Raw genomic sequence first — 22,995 nt, 5'->3', positions numbered from 1 at the left:
TAATTTAATAGTATTTAAAAATTAACCCAATTTTATGTATGATCGATGCGAATGCGTTCGCTGACGAAATTCCGAAGATAAATCTATAATATAAAATTGAATCGCAAAATGTTACCAACACATTTTGCGATTCATAACTCAACAACGCCTGGACCAATTTGGCTAATTCTTTTTTTGTTTTGTTTGTTATTGTCAGGAGAAGGTTCTTATGAAAAAAAAATAGGGTAAAGTAGAGAAGTCAGTTGACGGGAGAGAAGCCGCGGGCAAAAGCTAGTAACAAATAAAAATACGTACCAATTTATTGTTGATTTGGATCGAGTCATTAGCATAATTACGTCCTTGAATTTTGATGCAAATCAACAGCTTGTATAGTACTAAAAACTCAACATCCACCGAGCCTTTTTCCCAACTATGTTGGGGTTGGCTTCCAGTCTAAGCGGATTCAGCTGAGTACCAGTGCTTTACAAGAAGCGACTGCCTGTCTGACCTCCTCAACCCAGTTACCCGGGCAACACAACACTACCCGTAACGACTGCCAAGGATGTTCAATGACAGCCGAGACCTGCAGTTTAACGTGCCGTGCCATCCGAAACACAATCATTGTCAGTGTCTAAGATATATACTTAGAAAGTACATCCAAACTTAGAAAAGTTGCATTGGTACTAAAACCTATGAACTGATTATTTCCATCAGGATTAAGTAGCCACTTTTTGTATCTTAATGAAATTTCGTACTTATTTAGTAGTAAGTTAAAAAGTATTGTAGGCTCAATCTTGGACTTTGTAGTATAATAGTTCAAAAGTTATATGAACACAAAGGTGGCTTCCTCCTTTGGCTTAGGAACTTTCAAGCCTTTCAAAGGCGTCTGCACATATGTTAAATATCTTTGGCATTATTCAATTTTTATGTTGCCTAAGCTACTGGATTTATGATTAGACACCCGCGTCCCGAGGGATTTGTGTTCATGGTGAACAGATGTAATTTATACACAGGTATGCAGGATAAGGTAGTAAAAATAAAAACAGCTGGTAAAGGTCATATCGCTTTAATGCTTAATCGTATTGCCACTTTCTTAAATCACATGGAAGAAACAATAAAAGTACTAAACAAAATACTTTAAAAACTTACAATTAAAGAAATTAAATAATTCCTCATTATCATTTCGAATAACAATAACAAAGCGAATAGCTATGATTTATTAGAATTTGATCGGCGGACCGGTATTGCAAGACGCTTAATAAATTACAATAACAAAACAACATTTTTGATAAAACGGGCTGTATACACATCTTCATTTGATCTCCTGCCGAAATTTCGTAAAACGCGGTGTTCTGATACGTGTAACATGCTAGAATTTGGTAGTTTTCATGGAAACACATTATATTGCATCTAAGACTGCGTATCGTGGTACGGAAACTCACGACGCGCTTTTCTAAAGAAATGTTTTTATTCGTAGCGTGCACACGTATCTATGTACATTAAATAATGTTCTCACTAACACATCGCAAATATCAACATCGTTACGTTTATTGACTGAAATAATCGAGCACATCACAATTTTTATAGGTATATTTGCAGAAATGAAAACGCTTGTGCGGCGAACAACCGATCTCCGCTTAATAAAGATGTTCGGCCATTTGTATTGACGTGACTACAGAGAACAGACAAACCAATCATAACTATAACCTTAATGTTTTATTAATAATAAATTATGATGTAATCGCTTAATCACAATGTAAATAGACATAAATAGAAATAGGCATTTAGCGTAATTTAGCGAACCGGTTTCGTTCTCATGTGTGATATGTGTTTGCGTATGACAAACGAATAAAATTAAAATAATTAAATTATATTTAAATTAACATGAATTATTGACAAAAACTACATAATTGAACTAAATTTAATGGAGTTAACACTACATCACTAATGGGCTATTCGTGTGAACGGTGCGCACTGTATGTTTCCATTCAAGTCTCTGAGACTCTCTTACTTATAGCCTCTATGCAGATGAGAAACTTTAGTACATTTAAGTAAACCATACGTTCTAAACATGAATTATGTAAGCATAATCAACCGAACAGGTTTAAAATAATTGACAGATTAATTTTGGCAAATGTGAGCAACTCTTCTAGAGACGAACGCGATGTGTAATATAATAACTGTGCAGAAAACATCATCAATTACATTGACATTGGTTATTGCTTAGTTCTAGTGTCTGGCAATTTTGTGGCGTTACGGTTCGACATATATCTTAAAGTACATAATTATACTTATTAGTGTGTACGTACACTTAGGATAACATTAATTGGTGGCGCTGTAACTCGCGCCCGTTCGAACAGCCCGCATCAATTGTACACAAGTACACACTAGCAGTGCGGATAGTCCCCGCCGTTGTCAACGCTACGTCTACTGCGCTCAAACAATGCTTCGGGGCGCTTTCTGCAGACGATGTGTAACTAAACCAACACACATCGAAGAAAATGATACAAAGCCGCTAACATTAAAATTATACAACACCAAACTTGACATATTAATACTATGCTAAGCACAAGACTAAATGATTGAGTCAGGCGTTACATATATGCGAAAATCGACAAGAAAATTGCAATTGTGAGATAAACGGTGTCCCGCTTTGTCCAGGATCTGTCCAAACATAATGTTCTCCTTGTCATACTGGCTTTTCATAAGCCGCTAGGTAGTCTTAATATATTAATAAGCAGACTCTTCATAGAAGACCTGATGGGTCAAGTCATGTTGAACAAATCCTAGAGTACATCTCGCTTACAAACAGTACAGCACGATGCATACACGTTGGAACACGGCGCTAAGCCAGGGGGTATAGCGACATATCGCAACGTGTGTGTGTAAGCGTACCTTGTAGCGCATTATCTAGTCGCAAATAACGTTCATTATAGCGTGCAACTAAGTTGTACTATTTAATAATAATTCTATAAAAAGGAGAATTTGTCAGTTTGTACAAGTTAATATTACGTCATGATAATTATAATGTGCTCCTATATAAGTGCAAAAATATGATAGGATATTTATTTCCAGTTTTATTTATTTACTTAGTACGAATAAAATGCGACCTGTCGCTATAGATGGAGTTTTTCAAGGATTCTAGACAGACACAAAAATACACCTATTCTTATAAAATAATATTCAAGAATCTCCTATACGAGTAGTCGGTGTCAGATGTGTGACATGAGCCTTGCATCGCCGTGTCTAGCTAGCTGCTAGCGTGGACGAGAACAGCACACATCGGTACTCCTGCGCGACTAACGATTACGTGATGCCTATGTTTAGATGCGATACGCCTGAGACGCCGACTGGGGTTTGACGCATTTGGTGCACTTCTCAACTTGTACACCATGCTCAAATGGTGCACTTCGCAACTGGTACACTTCTCAAATGGCACACTGCAACTGGTGCTCAAATTGTGAACTTCGCAAAAGGGACACTTTTAAGTTGAGTTGCAAAGTGTGCCATTTGAGAAGTGTACCAGTTGCGAAGTGCAACATTTGAGCATGGTGTACAAGTAGACAAATGCACCAAATGCGTCAAACCGGCCGATTGCGGTAGCATCAGCTTCATGCTCTGTTGTTGATGTTGCGTGATGTTTATATAATTTATCTAATGCTCACTTTGGAGCAGTGATGACAGTGTAAGCATGGCCAGTTACTGACAATTTCAAACATTCCGTGTTTGTTACAACTTGGTAATTCACAAATATCTCTCAAATATAAAATAATTAAAAAGCACAATATCACACTGCACACTTCATATTATATTTATGTATACGCATTTTTGTGAAAATATAAACATTTTCCGAGAATATAGAGTCCACATTTATTGATTTTAAGTCTAAACAAGCCGGCTAGTAAGTTGTATGACCGTGTGATGAAAGCAATGTAATAATGTTGAGTTTCTTTGTACGTAGTTAAATTCAGTTTAAAAATGGTGCCACAGAAAACTGCAGCATATGCATAACCATAGCTCTGTAATTTGAAACGACACTAAACATTACAAGAAATCAGAGGAATTGTAACCTCTGAAATGTGGACTAAGAGACCACATAATAACATACGAATTTCAAGAGAAGACTCTAAAAGACTACCTAAAATCAATTACGGATTCGCTTAACGTTTATACGTAGAAAAATGTATTATTGTTCACTTCAAAGTGTGTCTGGAAACCTCAACACATATACGAATATATTATGTTCATACCAAGTTCGATACACACTTATATCATCTGAGTAAAGTATTGATATCATTCAATGTGCATTTAAGTTATCATCACCAGTGTAGTTATCATTATTACAATCAAAGCTTCGTATAAAATTAAGTATTACTTCATATACATATATTGTACATATACTGTCGTGTGTATAGTCAGATAACTATATTAAAATGGAAGCATCTTTTAGCACTGTATAATTCGTGGAAATTCGTGACAATGTTTTTTATTACATGAGTTTGGTTACAAATACAACTTTAGTGATCATTTCAAAACAAATGTTTCTGTTTCGCAAATTCGACCGGCTAAACTTTCGAAAAGAGACTGGTTATCTAGAATCGAATTCCTTAGCTCACAAGTTCTCGGCTTTATTTGAATATAGAATTAGGATATTAGTTAAGATTAGAACCGCTTTGAATCGTAGGGGGTGTTATTATCACCATACGATACATCATTTTTAGGAATACCCGAGTAGACTAACGAACGTCGAATTCCTCTAGTAAACATTGCAAATAACATCATAATAAATCAAAATACATTTTTTGTAATGGCGCTTAGTTTCAGTGAAGAAAGTAATAGTGTAGACTAAAAAGTTACCAGGAATACCATCCTCTCTCATAAAAAGCTAAATGTGATCATATTTTTTTTTCTTCATAAGAATGATTTGCAAAGTAAATTTAAGATAGTATAACAATAGTTACAGTAATATAATACAGTGATCTATGTTGTTACAGGATCTCATTATTTTTATAAAATAAGGTTTTATTACATTCGCTTGATTTTTTTTCTTGCTAAATGTATACCCATATAATAATTTGAATATCAATTTGTTTATAAGATATATGGTAAAGCTATGGGTAAACATGGCATCTAAGTTCTTAATAATATGGATTTGACGTGTACACATAAATAGAATAGTGTTATCAGACATCGCAAAGGCAAATAAATCCTGATTTCAGCAACGTTTTTAAGAAGAGTCTTTCAATCGAAAGAGATTTTTTGTTAAATAAATGTTTGCCTAAACATGAAGTTTTCGTGCAATTTTTATAGAGATTATTTCAAGACATATGATTATTTATGGCTGATAGCAAGTCAGGCAAAAGCAGCCGAGTAAGCAGTGCAGTTGGCCAAAACAAAATACTCATGTGAGTCAGTTCCGCCAGATATGGGGAATTCGTTCACCCCTATTAAAGGAAGAGTTTAAAGAAGAATGTTACATTATACGTAATAATGTTGTGCTGTGTTGCGGAACAAAAGGTATCACTTGGAAATAATTTTAAAGATTTATTTTAAAAAGTCATTTGACTTTTAACTTCTGTTTTGCTTGGTGAATGTCTAAACTTAAAACACCGCGTCAAAACCAGCACGAACAGCCGATTTGGTGGCTATATATCTATTGAAGTACACACGTCAAAACTTATGGCCGTGTCCAACAAAGCCTATATTTTTTTTTAATATTTAACTATTTGGCAGTGCAAATTTACAGAATTTTTGATTATACACAACGAAGAGGTTCAAGCCCCGAAAATGTTACAAACCTAGAGGTAAAAAGGTCCTAAAGTCGCATTATTTTCATTATTTTGACACCAACAGTAATGAGGTAAATATATTCATATTTTTAGTAAAATATTTTTCATTATAGTAACATAATTTTGGACGGAATTCTATTGCGAATGAATTGAACGCGGCCTTTAAAATATACTTTTTAGTACACTATTATTTGTATAAATATAAAATATAAATAGGTAAGCATTTTCTTTCCCTATCGAGTTTTCGATACAAAAGAAAGAGAGAGAGGTGAGCATTCCTGATGTTATGAAACACATAACGAGAAGTATGCGTCGACCGAGATATATAATGTATGAAAGTCACGATAATATGATACAGAGTAGAGCTGTAAATTCAAATTCATGTGCTTGGACTTTGAATTTAATGAACGCAGTTATCGATTAGCTCTTTAAATAAAACTACATTATTAAAATTATTGATAATGATTGATGACGATGGAAAATATAATTACAACAGTCATTTTGGAAGGCATATTTATGTGACCGTGTACAAAACCTGTCCCCCTGAACAAAAGGTGAGTGTAAACGAGAAAGCACAATCAAATCAACACATAAACATCTCACTCGTACCTAAACAATGCATATAAACACTATACTTTCATTACTTTATAATAAGCACCACTACACAAATATAACACCAAACTACTTCGGTTCAAAAATCCGATTTAAGCATTGATTGTTACCTTTATTTCGACCAATACATGGCGCAAGTTTTACATGAACTTTGAATACACAAATCTGTAATTTGAACTCATACTGCAACAAAAATAACAACAACATATTTCAAACCACATTAAAAAAATAACGAATAATAATTGTAAATATTAGTGTAATAGATAAATAAGGATTTTTTAAAATCAAATATACAAAATTCATAGAACAAGGTAGATTTCTAATTCCTCGATCTGGCTGTATAGAATCTATACTATAGACACGCGGTGAACTCGCCCAGTCGGACAACCGAGAAAGACAATATAAGAAGCATATTGTCGTCAAATATAGCATGATGAGCTTCAAATATAAATGATTTCAGTTTTTAAGTATTCTCTTTCACATTTTTCACAATTATTTGGTTTCTTTAATACTATAACTTTAAAAATATCCAATGTTAGCCTAGATCTACGCTCTGTACAATTGTAACACCAAAAATACTTTCAAGTTTTACGATACTTTAGTGTTCGTAAATAACCAAAATATTATAAATCCATACAAGTTATAAGCAATGTGTATAATACGATTCATTTCATACATTGGCTATTTATTGTATAAAATGCCCGAAGCGCACCAGGCAATGTGCATAATGAACGACCACGGGAGGGAGGCGAGTGGGCAGATTGTTATTAAGTACCTACAAGTAGGTAGTAACTAAATTGCAATTTAATTTTAGTCTATTTAAGTTTGTTCAAAGATGTTGCCTTAGATTTTATTTCCTTTCAAATTATAATTATGTTACCCACAGTTTATTAAAAGTATAATAAAAGTTAATTTTAAATGAAAACTGTTGGTTTCTTTTCGTATCACGATCAAATTTCCATAATCAAGTGGTAAGAAGACAGGTCAACTTTCTGCAGCAAATTTTGGTACGGTCAAGTGCACCTTTACATTTGCCATTTGATTTTGTCCTAATATCGCAGAAGATAAGAGACATTTCCGAGGTAAAGTGTAAAATAGTTTGAACATTCAATATCATTTCACGCAATGCCTGGACGACCCCGGCATTCTAGACAATATCTAGGAAATGTATAGAATGCCTGCATAATACACATTGCCTGTAACATATGTATTATCGCGATTCCATTGCTATTGCCTGTCTCGGGTATCTTGAAGATTGGATTTAAAAAGTCAAGGAGAGATAATCGTTAATAATGTAGGTATTTAAAAGCCGGGCTAAGAGCAATATATACATTTCAAAACAAAGTTCATTGGCGAGAATATAATATCCACGTTTCTGTGGTGAACGACAGCACGAGAGTTAGTTTTCAAGAATTTCCATTTGTCAATAAGTTGGCATCCTACCAATAAGTTAATCGAGCGTCACAGACGATTGTTTTAGTAAGCGGAACAGGTACGCAAAGTTAGTTCATCCTCATACACTCAAGTTCATATCAGCGATTGATGATTACAGATTATATTATGATTGTCATCAGTGAGGACAGCAAACTGCTTTCAGACTAAAATGTCGCAAATACATGCAGAGGTAGGCACGAATAGAGGTAGGCTCACGACACTTACTGCCTTAAAATTACGCCGTATCATACATGTTATATTACGAAATAATCGCACTTTTTTATTGCAATACAGCTATCGAAAAGCTTTGGACAGAACTACCTGTAACCCATTCGATTAGTTATTTAACTAAAGGCAAACAATCTTGATAGGACATTTTACAGAAATACATATGTATTAAACAAATAAACTACTGCTTGAAATAATGGATCAATTAAGTAATTGTTATTAATGTATTTACATTGATTTTTAGCTGCAATTTACTTTAAAATTGAGTTTTTGAATAAAAGGTCATATTAAGATTGTTTATCTCTAGTTAAGAACTTAATCAAATGGAGTATAACAATGACTGGTAAATGATCTTAGTTCTAAAGGAAAGGATAATTTTGGCGACCCTATTGGAGAGAGAAAATATATCCCACCCTTCCCATATTTTCAAAAATACACTTAAATGCTTATAGCTTGATTGCAATAGTAGCTGTACATTTTTAAAATAAATTTTGTGTACAAAAATATGCAATGCTTGCAAAATATTTGTTATTTTCTTAGTAGTCGCCAGCGTTTCATTTGCTCCAGTACTCGCAGTCTCAGGTTTTTATTTTGGTTCCAAATAGCTTTCTGGAAATCTGGACTGAATATATGTTTTTATTTTTAAGGCGAAATCGACATTTTTTCAGCAAAAGCCACGTTAATTCATCAGCTGCCATTGCAACCAGGCTATATTTCAGAGGGTGTAGGTATTTTTCTCTCCCTGTAAGTGCGTTGGCGCCCGCGCAGCGTAATACTAACTAAATAGCGGATAGTAAGATAAGAAGCCAGGTAGTCTAGCGCTTCTATCGACAGCGTAACCAAATATTAACACCTACTATATTGCTTGTCAAGGCTAGGTAGCGCAGCAGTTTAGACTGAAAGCAGTGTAACTTATGGTTCGTAGGTTCACTTCTTGGTGGGCGTCCCGCGTTGTGTGAGCCCCTCGAATCGCTTGAAGGTGTAGTTGATGAACACCCAGTCCTTGTATGCCACCTCGCCGTCTTGTGGTATTGGCGCTGATGCTGCAACAATGTACTCAATGTTCATAATGGTTAAGATTAGCTAATGGACATGAAAATCGGAGATGTACGTGGTTATATGGAAACGGGCTTATGCCGAAGACTTCGCTTCATCATCCTCTATGTGTTTTTGCTGGGAAGAAGAAATGGTGGAACAAACTCTACGGCAACACAATGTCTGTATAATTTTGCTCTTGGATTATAAGGACCAAAAATTACTCTCCAAGTGTACCAAGGAGTATAAATACGTAGTAAATAGACAGAACAGATCTCTGAGTATACCAAGGAGTATAAATACGTCGTAACTAGACTCACGTATTTCAAGCTTGACGTCTGGGAAGTCGTCGAAGTTCGAGGTGTCGTCTATAGAGCGCACTTCTACGGAGATGGCGGCAGGACGCTCGCGCACGTGACTCCAGTCCACGCCGCGGAAGAACGACACCGACTTCACGTCCTCTATGCCTCGCTGGGAACCCAACCTGGGAAAAAATTCGTCACGTTATTGTTTATACAGGAACGGCAATCGAAAGGCAATGCCCGTGGTGGCAAAACAACTAATTGAGACTTATAGCGTATAGGTTTAAAGTAATAAATGAATATCTTACGGGTCCATCATCACTGAAAGACGGTTGAATTAATTACCTTAGATTCCATACAGTTCGACCTAATAAAACGTGTTAAAAAACTTGACTGGTAACGTTTATTGTAAACATTGGGTTGCCCGGGTAACTGGGTTGTGGAGGTCTGATAGGCAGTCGCTCCTTGTGTACTCAGTAAACACTGCTACTCAGCTGCATACGGTTAGACTGGAAGCCGACCCCAACACAGTTGAGACAAAGCTCGAGAGATGATGGTGACTTACCTGCGGTCAGGCTCTGAACAGAAACGAAGTATGGTGTCCCTTGCTTCCTCGCTAATGGGGATCTCTGGCGGGAAGGTGAGCGACTCCCGCCATGACATGACTTTCCTATACGTCTCCTGAGGCGATTCCGAACAGAACGGCGGGTAACCGATCAACATCTCGTACCTGGAAAATATAATGAACTTGCTTCAGTAACATTAAACCTTCACTAACTTTTCAGACTGACAAATATGTGGACTATTTATAAACCAGTTAAAGATATGGTAGACATAAATAGCTTATTGAGGTTTTAAATATGTATGCTGAATTATAAAAAAGGCTGTCTAAATGCAGTTTTTATCTAACCACTCTGATAATCAGAGATGATCGCATAGCGTGATTGAATTAATTGAGTATTACATTATATTTCGTCACAGCACGGGCATGTCGATAAAAGGCGACAAAACTATTAGTTAAAATAAATGTATAGATCCCATGAAGTAAAATTTTGAAGTAGCAATTGCTCTTTTTAGGTTCTACTATCGCTTAGCACTGTTGTAGCTTAGCATCTTATGGTTGCACTAAGTTTGTCAACGCATAGCATGTCAACGTCTTTCAGGCATCGAGCCTTGTACAGGCATTTCATTGAAAACATATAACATTAAAAATGTAGTTTAGTTCTCATCACCAGTCATTTCATGAAATCTATCGTTTTTAGGATCTATCGTTTAATAAACCTCCAATGTTTTATGTCCATAATAGTTTCTTAACCGATTTCTCTGTAAGGAGGGGGTTTCTCAATTCAGATTAAGCATTGACTAATTAACATACATCCTATCAAATTCACCAACAGGTTTATATTAAAAAGCATTCAGCTAGCAACACAATAGCTTGGCAGTGATTTCAAAAATCGCATTTGATTTCGCTCGGCAATAAGTACGCTCATCACTAAAGTATTCAACAAATAGAGTATTATATACAATATCGAAACATCGAAGAGCAGAGTAACAAAGAGATGCAAACGCCAAGACGCCATTGTCATCTGTCCGTGATAAACGGTTTTCCTGAACAATATTGTATAGAGTATAGTATAGAGATCCATTTATTGTCACTCATTATTTAAAAGGTGAAAATGAGCTCCTTAGGCTCATCATCGAAGTGACTATCGTAATACCAATTCATAGTCTTGAGAAAAGATGAATTGATTGTATGAAGTGTTATTCTTCAAGATGAATTACTAGTTATAATAAATATATAAACATATACATTGCGATACTAACATGATAACCCCCAGACTCCACCAGTCGGCTTGCGGGCCGTAGCCAGTCTGCAGGAATACCTCCGGCGCTATGTAGTCGGGCGTGCCCACGGTCGAGTAGGCCAGCGCCCGTCTATTTCGCTTCCACGACTCCGCGCGCCGTTTCGAGTCCATTGCCGACGAAGACGTCGATACTGCATACGAGAAATTGAAGTGTAGAGCTTAAATAAAAAGGTAATAAAAACTTCAATTAATATCTACGCAGTTCTATCTGCCGATCGTCGACTTCTTCGTCTCTCTGTGCCAAACTGTACAAGTGCTTAAACAAATCACGTAGACATAGCGAATTATATATGAAAGCTAAGCCAACGTTCCCGAACACCAAATGAAAGCTTATCATTTCTGTCTATTTTCAGCAACAAAAAATCGTGGGTTAGGCAACAGCTCAGGTGCAATGAACACAGCTCTATAGCCGATTAGCAAAGAATTACTGACAATTCGCTCAATTGAATTCACACACGACACATAAGCAGAGAAATGAATGGTTCAACTTACTGAAATCAGAAGGCGTGGCTCTCGATAGGTCCCGGTAGAAGTCTGTGCGGTGGCTCTTCTTGAGGCCGGTGCAGAGGCCAAAGTCGCTGAGCTTGATGTGACCGCGGGCGTCCAGAAGCAAGTTATCCGGCTTTATGTCTCTGGAGGAATTAAAAATACACAAACTTTTTATATATTTTAAAAAGGTATAGGTTATATGTTTATATTAAAACGAAATGTGTACCACAAAATATATTATTATAACGTTACTGTAACTGTAACTGTATTATGTAGCATGCACAGATACGGTACAATGGCACGCAACCTGCACCTTTCGCATTACTCGACATTTCAATCAAAAGTTTATTACTTTTGTTCGAAAATAGGAAATTTCGGAACAAGTCCTGTACCTTGAACCTTGAACACGCGTGAAAAATTCATTAGCACCCTTAGTCGTGTTAAATCTGGCAAACGCTTCTCGGTCTACCAGAGTTTACATCCGATTAACGTACCTCTCACACGTCAGTAGACTAAATCGATCGATGAACAACAAACGTTACTAATATAATACAGTTACACGTGCAAGGGAAAAATATTACCAACAAGAATCAGATAACATTTTTTTCTACTCGGCGAACAGAGCGATACCAATCGGAAGGCGGTATCGGAGACCAAATCAGCAATAGGTAATTTTATAAAATGCTAGCGGTTTCGCCCGCTACGAAAACTGCTGAGAAAACTTTCATTCTACTACAGTTTATGACAACAACTCTCGAGATTTTGAAACCATCGCACTACTCCTACAACAGACCCAGATTGATCCACTATTTGGCTATAACTGTGGTAGACTAAACCGACGAAATAAATCCGAAAGTGAGTGGCTCATTGAATAATGTAACCCTCGCTCCCACAGCACTCGCGAAGCGTAGACCCCTTCGCTTCCTATAAAACTAACATCAAACTATGATCGAGGTGTCCGCGATTACTGATACTCAAAAAAACCATTCATTACCAAAAAAAGGTTAGACCAAAGGCCACTATGACACAAAAGAAAATTGCTCCTTGACTAAAATGGCAGACCTTACAGTATAGCATTGTTTATCAAATATTTTGCACGTGACTAAACATTCTAAAGAAACCGTGGGTATAAAGCAAAGTGAAATGAAATAACAAATGACTCCGTTCAATGAATTGAGACATGAACCTTATTTCAATTAGCTACGAGGTTACATAAATAATACTACTTTATTGCCTGACACGGAAATCAATCTGTTGCGCCTATAAAAAATGTATGAAATACGTTCAAATCGAGCCAGTTCGCTTTGCCGAAGCCAATGACTGGGGAGTTTTAAAAATTCAAAGAAAATGTCTGGTCGACGGTCAGACACAGCTTATTATCAATACGTAAGCGCTTTCCGTTTAACTGCACGGCATTACAGCGAAAGAAATGCTAACAAGACAACTTGACACACTGGAGTAATTTTAATCTAATCAAACAATTGTCACACAGGTGGCAATCAAATGATATTAAGGGACAGTTAATGTAAGAGTAGAAACAAAACCGCTCGCACAATGACTGCCCCTCTGACATTATCTAGTTCAACTAGCTGTGGAAGGACAGGTATAATAACACCCTTAGTAATAAAACTATTTGTTTTACTTAAAATGAGTTCCACTTCTGAACTAGACATTGTCTTGAAAAATGACTCAATGAACAACCAATGCCTTTGTGCAATATTAACAGCTTCTGACCTTCAAATCGATCGCGAATGTCAAAGTCAAATCAATTATATTCATGAAGACTTAGCAAGATGGACTCATCAATAGACGACACGATATGAAAACACGACATCGCGACAGACTGACGTATTCCTATACAAAATAGCAACACGCATACGACACGATATTACTACAATACAGTACATTTCGAATACGTTAACCAGAATCCTATTTTCGCATTAAAGCACATAAATTATTGTAGTTCAACGGAAAGACAAGTTTAACGACATAAAAATACAATGCTAAAAACGGATCCCTTTTAATAGAGGACACATCACTCTTAATCCAACTTAGCGAAATTCAAGAAAGTTCCGGATGCAACTTTACTTGTAGCGTATTCTCGACACTAAGCGAAGGAAGTTACTCCTGAATAGTACAACAACATCACTAGACCTTACAAATTAAGCTACCTACTAACTGGGCATGGCGTTTCCAAGGATAGTATGCTAGTCAGGACACTTGTCCGAGGACATTGAGACTTGTGTCTCAGTCTGGCATCTGATAGCGAGCGGCCTGCTTATGCAACAATGACTGAAATGCAGTATCTACCCTTGCACCACCATTGCTTCTACTATAGTATGATTCAACTTACCTGTGTATGAAGCCAAGTTTGTGTATACTATCGATAGCAAGCGCTGTCTCTGCCACATAGAACTGTGCGCACTCTTCGCTGAGGGTGTCTTTCTTCATCAGCAGCGTCATCATGTCCCCGCCCGGCAAGAACTCCATTATCAAGTACAGGTTCATAGGATCTTGGAAACTGTAGTACATCTTAACTACCCATTGGTGGTCGGCTTCTACTAGGATGTCGCGTTCTGCACGCACGTGGGCTACCTGAAGTAAACCAAGGTAAAATAGATCGGTTACTGACTATCTAATGGTTTACGTCTCGATAAAGTTTCTAACTTCACGCGCTTCACACATAATCTTAAATTCCATTTGAAACGACCAGCTATTTCCATGGCGCATATTCTCCATAATTTAAAAGTAGAATTTACGAGGTTAATCAAATGTATTTCTATTTCAAACAGTGTGCTATTTAATAAGCCTTGCCGCTTTCAGTAAATGACAAGGAAATTACAGGCTGCCAGCTCTACACAGCGAGCCCTGTGTTTGATCAAAGAATTCATTTACTGTAGGATGTTTTGTTTATTCCATTACTATTGAATTTATTTATATTAAATATGTAAATTTTAGCATAGACTAATAATAAACCTGTACTGTGTTAGTAAAGTAAGTAATCACTTGTATTTATCGCCAAAAAAGTATTGTAGAATCGTGTACTGACATTTCATGAGAAGTAAAACTGTAACTGTGTTCAGGGTAAGCATTAGTTGAATATCAAACGACAACCTTTTCAAATATGTGAAACATCACAGATACTGAAGAAATTACGACAATCCGTCAATCACTGCAAACAACCCTTAAGTGGGTCGCGTCACGAAGCCATTATTACGTATTATATATTCACGAGTTTCATTTCTCGCTACAAACCTGTTCTTTTTCCAACATGTCAGCTTTTCTGAGTATTTTCATAGCGTAAACGTGTCCCGTATCTTTCTTTTGGACCAATCGAACCTCGCCAAAAGCGCCTCGTCCGATAACCTAAAAAGCGATGAAACGTGATTGAATTAAAGTGTATTAACAGCTTCAATCCGACAGTGCAATTGTTAAGTCATTGACTGACACTGTGCAAGAAATTTGCACTTCTGGTCAATAGGATCTTCCAATTGGCCAACAATGGTACTAGCGATACTTGGAATGAACATACCTTGAGCGGTTCAAAGTCCTCAACGCCAAGCCTGGACCGCTTGAGTCTGAGGAACTCTGTCTCCTTTTGGGCATGTTGTTGTCTTTTCTCTTTCTTTTGGCTCTCTGTGAGACTGTCATCTTTCAAAGACTCTTCGAGTTTCTCGAGCCTGCAGATAATATATAAAATAAGAAAACACATTCAGAGAGGAAAGATAAAATTATGTATTTTTTTTAAGTCTTTGCCATACCTCTGTTTCCTCTCTAAATGTTGTGTGATGAGGTTCGTGTAGAAATTCTCTAATGTGACCTTGGCTTTGGTCGCTTTGTCTAGCGTTGACCCGCTAAACCGAATGTCTGTGCCTGTCATCTCCAGCACCCCTGAGGACAACCATTTTACTTTCAAAGCATTCTCAAAGAAAATAAATATAAGTGACCTATAAAGACTTCCGCTAGCTGTAGACCTACTTTAGAAGATTGATTCCTTAAATGCGCAGTATAGTTTTGAAGAGTCTTCTTCGTTAGGTATAATTGCGGCACTCCTTATGAACTTTCCCTTGGCGCGAGTGACACAGATAACGCACTTGCATCACTCATATCTATTGGCAGCTCGTAGCGCAATCAATCATTTAGTACCCTTGAGAGGAAATGCCTGTTTATGTCGAGGACCTAGTGGAAGCGTGCCGTAACACACCGCACCTCTCCTACTCTTTATAGAATATATTAACCTAATTACATTCCGAATTTGTTAACGGTTCTGTTTGCCAGTATCTATAGTTAATTTTATTCAAATAACCCAAACAAACAATAACGTTATATTCAAATTATATTTTGATCTACCAATTTTTCGGTCAACAGCGGATGTCTTTAGTCCGATCACCGGACGCAATAAAATCTTGAGCAACATTAAACGAAATTGATATATTTCATAACAAACATTTCTTCGAAAACATTGCATTGGAGCGAGAATATATGAGTGCAAACAATACAGAAAACAAACCGATCATTACTGTTTAATTAGAACAATAACAGAATGCGAACCGATGAATAATCACGGTCATCGTAAACAAACTGGTGCAGGGAGAATGGCGTTTACCAATCAATGGTCGGCAGTGCACAATACAGGGTGTCGCGACTCGACACAATCAGCCCTTTCATGTCCACTCGGCTTTATCTGCGTGCAGTGTATTTACTATTGTCGGCTACCTTATCTGGTCGTCAATTATGGCGCTAAAAGAAACTTCTATACAATTGATATTATAATTTCATATGATATCGAACAAAAATGTTTGAAAACTGTTTTCAATAAACTAACGTAAATTAAAAAAACCAGTAATATATAACCTGTATAGAAAGCAATAAATCAAAGTCTAACATTACTTGTTGAAAAACAGTAGGTCACGCATTCAGTACTACAATCTTATCTATTGGTTTTTTTTTGTTTGTTTACATAAAGTTAAATAACAAAACATCACAAATCTATAATATAATAGGCTAAGCGTAATCAGCTTATGACGTCATCAGAGGCACACGTCATACATCACGTTACATCAACCTTGACATAAGCCGGTGAAGTCTCCTTGCTAATGACTTCAGCACATATTCACCATCAAAGATAACTGATATTTACTCAAAATACCACAAAGCAATAGCCCTATGAGGTGAAGCCATATACCTAAACAAAACACGGTCGATATTTCCAGGAATCTTTCAGCGATTCCAGACTATAATACCCGTAGTTTCATTTAAACACATTTATAGGGAAACTTGGTAAGCTTATTGTTTTGGTGTGACTCATAGGGAAATGGAACTTGTTTCCAACAATGAATGACTAGTTAGGTGAGCTACGGGCAGTTTATTTGTGTTACTACAAAGCATGTGCTGTTCGGGATAAATGAAGACGCACAGCCATATTGCATGCAAACCATAACTCGAATATGATTGACGTCACATATCCGTTAAGATAAGTTTCAATCGAGTATAATTATATGATAAATTGGTATCCATGTAACATATTCAAATGATTTGTCATTTCAATTCAAGGTTTTATATTTTTCGGTAAAATAGTGTTAGTTCAGTTGTTCAATTCTAAACATACACAACATGTGCCTCGTGAGATATTGTTATTTATATTGTGTGATTTTATGAGAGATCCCTTGAAGCTATATCAATATAAGATAGATAGATAGATATTCTTTATTAGGTACACCAATTTTACATTTTTGATCTTAAACTAGGTAGTTAAAGTAGGTGACATAATGGGCGGTCTTATCACTAAGAGCCTAAGTATTTTTTTTTGCAATTGTAAAGTCTACTGTCTTCAGTTGATGGCCTGAACGACTAACTTTGGATGACAATTACCGATCTATCCGTAGTTTTCCGATAAGAGATTGACTCCAACTGCAAATTGCAGTTTGAATGCAGTTGGCACAACTGCAATAGCCAATCAAACGTGCAGTTGGATTGCGGTTGAAATGCAGTCCGTCTGTCTAGTCTAGAGCCTAAACCTTATTCTCATGTTTTACATACACTTTCTGTTTAAAGGCAGTAATTAATTACCTAAATACACTGCGGGCAACATTTTGCAGCGACACGACAAGAGTGATTTCATTTTTATGTTGACCTCTCTTGAGCAGTGTTTAAGGGCCGCCGCCCACCGGTCTAGACGGTCCAACGAGATGATTCTGTCGCCTGTCCTGCTGCCCACACGACTGCAATGCGTGCGAGTTCATTTTAATTGATTATCGCTCAACAATCACTACCTGCCTCTTCGGAACAAATCCAAATTATAGATTAGACTATGTTAGACGAGTTTGTTCAGGAATGTTAGGCAGACGAGGCAATCGGATCAGTTTGTGACAACCCTGAAATTGTACAAAAAACAGTGTTTGTTTTGTATCTTCTTTTAAAAAACGTTAAATATTTAAATAACCATCAAATACGATTGTGCCTTTTCATGGTGTCTGGTTTTCTGATCAGTCGTAAGTAACATTACGTCTCGTCTAAAATTGTGGACCACGTAATCGCCAGAAATAAAGAACTATTTAAATAAGACTTCTTTGTAGGGTAATATAAGTACCTAATACCCATGTTTGTTATGTCCCCAGGTGCCTACGAAATACCTAGAGTAGCGTACTCAACCGTACAACACTTCAGATATAAATAGTTCGTAAAAGCGAACACACATTTTTCTCTACTTGACCTATTTAATACGGTCACTAACAAAGTTGATTTATTTTAAGGCAACCAACCGATACTTTTATTGAGAACTATAAAATATCCCATCACTTTGAATAAGAATTCGAAGGAAAAGTACAGTTGTACGCAATGAAAACCAGAACCAATTCACTCAATATTCGCTACGGTCAATAACACTGGGAATCCAGTCCAATGATTACCCAAATAATATTATGAAGTGACAATTTTGGAGTATAAACCAAACCACAAGTCATTCTACGCATTGAGTTCTCAGCCTTCTGCCATAATACTTTAAATGCCTAAAATTGGTTGCAGCTTCGCAAGTTTCCAATGAAATCGTCAAAAATGATGTTCGACCATTGCGTGTCAAACTGGGATTTCATAATCGAAGACCATCGATCGTACGATCTTGCAGCATTGCGTCATCGTCAGATATGACACTATATCGAAGGTGTACTGAGTAGTACGTAATATTCGTTTATAGATTCATAGTGAATCGGGTCGGCGTAAATTACCTTATTACCATAGACTAGTACCGTTATGCTGCACCATTATGATGTCGTGACAAGACAAAAAACTAGAATACGTAATCTCCATAAACCATTTGGTTTGTATAATCGTTTAATATTTAATGCGACTCCTAATATGAGAGTTGGCAACGCTTAAAAAATTCTGAGCTCTAGTTCACTGCTGTGATGAGTATTTTAGATTATTTTTAGCATAGTTACGATTTGTAATAATTCGCTATTGCAAACGCATCTATTTAGAGAAATGCTTGAAACGCCGAAAAAAGCTAAAATAATAAGTCTGTTTCTTTTTACCTGACTCCCATGAAGGTTGTTTTTCACAATTTCAACAGAATTTACGAGTTAAAAATTCATACGTAAAGACAATATGAATTAAACTGACTATGCCTCCAAATATATGTAAGTAATAAATACATGTTATTTCATTTATAGTTTATTACCTTTTGACCTGAAACCCATGACAAGCATATTGATGATTCAGACGTATATATAATGTGAATACTAAAAACCTGGAAGAAACTAACTTATAATAATACCCATAAATGGCTTCGACCTATCAATTAAAAATGTTCTTTTCCTCTATTAAATTTACCTTTAATTTACCTTTACTGGCAGCAGTTTGGGTAGTAAATATAACAAACAGACCTAGAGCTTAGAAAAATCGTTCGTTGATTGGTTCATAGTCTACGCGGGTTCGCTTTTTAACAAACAATAATATTCAGATGAGTGGGCATAATATATATTGTCACTGGAAAATAACAAGACTCGTAAGTTGATCAATTTTCTAGGTAGTTGATACTACCGGAAAATAATAAACGGCATTTTAAATGTACTATTTAACGTATGTATGTATTTTAGTAAGTTGATTAATTTACGGCGTCTTGCCGTTAAATCATATAACATACTCTTGCCCTGTGCCGTCGTGCGTCCCTGTAATCGAGCCTTGCTGCCCACGTCCGCACATCCGCGGACCGTGGGAGTGTCACTTAGGAATTTGTCGAACTCTCAAGTGCAATGTTTATAGGGAATTACTTGCAAGCTCGCCTAAAATGATGGCTCAGCATAACAGTTCTTGGTGAGTAGTGGGAACAAGATAAGCCATATTTGCCAATGAGTTTGTGGAAAGAGAACTCTTGAACTCACATTTTTCTTTTACCTGTTATATGCTTTTTTTTTATAAATATAGAATAAGCAATCAATAGACGAGCGATTTTTTCCATAAATTGATTAATATGAAGGCAAACTTAAAATATGTATGTATAAAGGCTGGAGAGTGTAAAAACGAACAATACATAGGTCTGAAGCATCGTTACAGCATTACAACTAACATATTCAACATCATCTTAAGACTGTTCGCGGATAGACTGGATGGGCTAACACTAGAGAAGTTCATCAAGTTACAAGTTTCAGAATCAGCCTGATGAACTTTCCAGCGATATTGACTATTTTTGTTCCTGTTATTTTATAGTCTGTGAATAACCAACACGGGCCTTGGCATCTGATTATAAAATATATTTTTTTCTTATAATTTTTATTACTTTCGTTCTTCTTGATTATTATTTCATATCCAGTAACTATTAAAAATCCAGAACCACAAATATATTACGAGAGGTAATGTGGAGAGTCCCACTAAAATGAGATGTTTGCAGAATAAATAGAACTAAATTTGTCTCAAACAATGAGGGAAATTTAATAATATCAAAGTCATTAAACTTCCTGTACTAAAATATTTATATATACTTATCAATTTTTTATCAGCTTCCTCATCTTGCAATATTGTACAACACAATGGCTAGCTAACAAGCTTTTACTATATTGATTTAGTACCTGTCACGTGACTAGTTCTTAACTTAGAGACCTGTAATTGATGGTGGTCTGGCCGATTTTAAATATTCTTTCACCATTAGAAAGCTATACTATCTACGAGTAACATAGGCTATATTTTATCCCGGTACGGGCAGTAGCTCTCACGGGACGCGGGTGAAACCGCGGTAAAACGGCTAGTAGTATAATAAACTTATAATAATAATATTTACCCGGAGGCTGGGGTGCTGGGGCCGGTGTATCTGGGGCCACCGTAGTGCCCGGTGTGCTTTTCCCCCAAGACACGGCTCACTCTGCATAAACAAAAAAAAATTTTATTAATTCAATTCTCTTTTAAAATAAATAAGCACTGATGCAAAGAACTTGGTGCTACAATTCAGTACAATAACTAAAATGTATGAGAAGAAGACACCCACTAACTCTGATAGGCAAAACGAAATCTTGCATTAGTCAATGAAAAAGGTAGTTTCATTTACAGGAAACATTGGTTTGACACATTTCCTGAAATAATTGTGTGAAATTCCATTTAGTAGCCTCAGAGTTGATATATAAGAAATTCTTATGACCATTAACATGTGTAGGTATAGCAATCACAACAATCTTCAGTTGTACGCACTATCTGTTAATTCGGCATATGTTTTACTTATTTGTCATTAAATACTGTTTGCTATCAATGATACTGGCTTATCAAGTAGATAAGCTGATTAAAAAACCATAAAAGAGGTAACACTGGAAAATTGCAAGTGAATTATTGGAAATTGTTGTTTGTTAGTAGCAGTACTGGGAAGTTTATTGCACATTACAAAATAAATCAATAACTGTTCAACAAACTCAAATGTTATGCCATAAAAGAAAACGTTTAATGTTTAATGTTTAATTTGGTTTTTATGGCAAATATAATATTGCTTCTATTGTTTGTGTAGCTGTAAACATTTTGTGACTGATTTAATAGTATTTTTCTTATACTGTTGCTAGTAACAGGAAGACTATTGAATTAACTTGACATACAAAAATATTTCAGCAAAATAACAAATTACAGCCTGGCAATCCTGTTAAGGACACTCAGTAGCTATCTAGAATGCCTTGGTATTGCCAGTTGACAATTAAATGGTTTGCTCTCTGATACTTATGTACTGATGACTGTAAAAATGAAGAGTTATGCCACTAATTCAGTGATGGGTCATCAATGTGTGCAATCACAATTGCATGTAAATCATTATTTCTGCAATATGAAATGCTGTAATGCTAAATGTTATGTTATGTTTCTTGACAATAATTTCATATTCACTATTTGATGTATTACATGGATAGCATCAGTTTTGTTTTGGTAATTTGCTTGACAGTTTGCTTCAATTTGTTACTCAAGAAGAAACTTTAATTAGAGGTTATATTCAAGGACCTGTTTTTTAATAGAGAGATGATGCTGTTAATTCTATTTGCATTCTTTTACTAATCACATTGTGACATACTGTGAAAACCTGATTTATTTTATGTTTGTTTTCTGTATAGGATTGCACCACAGTAAATGAATTGAACTCAAAAGTAACTTTACAATAAAGAGTAAAGAAAGGAAAAAGGCGTTATTAGGTGTCAGGTCTCCAACATACAGTTATTTTGTTAGCAGCAGCAAAGGAAAACATCGCAGCTGTGCACAGCAGTTCACGATTAGTAATTTTTGTGTGACAACCTTATCACTGATGGATGGCACCCATCAGTTGTCACAAATCATCACACGGCATATAAATAACGGAGGTTGATTGATGTCTTTGGAGACTGGGATAATTATCGGAGCGCGGAGATGTTGAGGTTTTGCGTCACAAAGAAGCTCAGATGTAGGAGGCTGGCTCCCTCTCGCAGAACCCGCTATGTACTCCACTCACCTTAGGTTGGACTGTGACCCAAAAATTGTTGCTCGATCGCCAGTCACCCGACGGCACTAATAAATAAACAGCATAAAAACAATTCTTCTCGACGAGATGACTAAAATCGATAATTTTGAAATGAAAATAAATTATTTGCACCGTATCTAGGAATGCTCGTTAATTTTTAGTTGTTGTCCCACGAATAGCGGTGAACACTCGCGAACAGATAATACCTTTGTTATGTGAATTACGAAAGCGAAATAACGGGATTTTTCACGAGAGACTCGACAGAAATTGCACAAAGAAAGATGTCAGTCAGGCTGTGCACAGATGATAAATCG

The 22,995-nt window shown here is 36.2% G+C and overlaps 1 protein-coding gene across 4 annotated transcripts; it reads right to left on the bottom strand.

The window, feature by feature from the left end:
* Positions 1 to 1,029: 1,029 nt before the first annotated feature.
* On the bottom strand, positions 1,030 to 22,988 carry LOC110374600 (serine/threonine-protein kinase tricornered). Of its 4 annotated transcripts, none has more exons than XM_021332368.3 (11): positions 22,673 to 22,988; positions 21,005 to 21,085; positions 15,495 to 15,624; positions 15,266 to 15,413; positions 14,989 to 15,099; positions 14,087 to 14,328; positions 11,737 to 11,876; positions 11,204 to 11,402; positions 9,945 to 10,109; positions 9,398 to 9,561; positions 1,030 to 9,085 (listed from the first exon to the last, which is right to left on the bottom strand). In XM_021332368.3, the coding sequence occupies exons 3-11, from the start codon at positions 15,611 to 15,613 to the stop codon at positions 8,970 to 8,972; spliced, it is 1,404 nt and encodes a 467-aa protein (XP_021188043.1). In that variant the 5' UTR covers positions 15,614 to 15,624; positions 21,005 to 21,085; positions 22,673 to 22,988; the 3' UTR covers positions 1,030 to 8,969. The 4 variants fall into 4 exon arrangements, with proteins under 4 accessions (XP_021188043.1, XP_021188046.1, XP_021188047.1 ...); XM_021332371.3 differs by having other exon boundaries at positions 1,030 to 9,079; XM_021332372.3 differs by having other exon boundaries at positions 11,204 to 11,375.
* Positions 22,989 to 22,995: the final 7 nt, after the last annotated feature.

Source organism: Helicoverpa armigera, chromosome 1 (assembly GCF_030705265.1).
Source record: "Helicoverpa armigera isolate CAAS_96S chromosome 1, ASM3070526v1, whole genome shotgun sequence".
Classification (NCBI taxonomy): domain Eukaryota; kingdom Metazoa; phylum Arthropoda; class Insecta; order Lepidoptera; family Noctuidae; genus Helicoverpa; species Helicoverpa armigera.
The sequence above is the reverse complement of the archived record's forward strand: the minus strand, read 5'-3'. Positions and strand labels throughout refer to the sequence as shown.

What these genes read in the sequence shown, in the direction of transcription:
- LOC110374600 (XM_021332368.3), bottom strand. Translation starts at nt 15,613, where the DNA reads ATGACAGGCACAGACATTCGGTTTAGCGGGTCAACGCTAGACAAAGCG. An exon ending in CATTTAGAGAGGAAACAGAG is followed by an intron (nt 15,414 to 15,494) that starts GTATGGCAAAGA and finishes TATTATCTGCAG; the next exon opens with GCTCGAGAAACTCGAAGAGT. An exon ending in TGTTCAGAGCCTGACCGCAG is followed by an intron (nt 9,562 to 9,944) that starts GTAAGTCACCAT and finishes ATTTTTTCCCAG; the next exon opens with GTTGGGTTCCCAGCGAGGCA.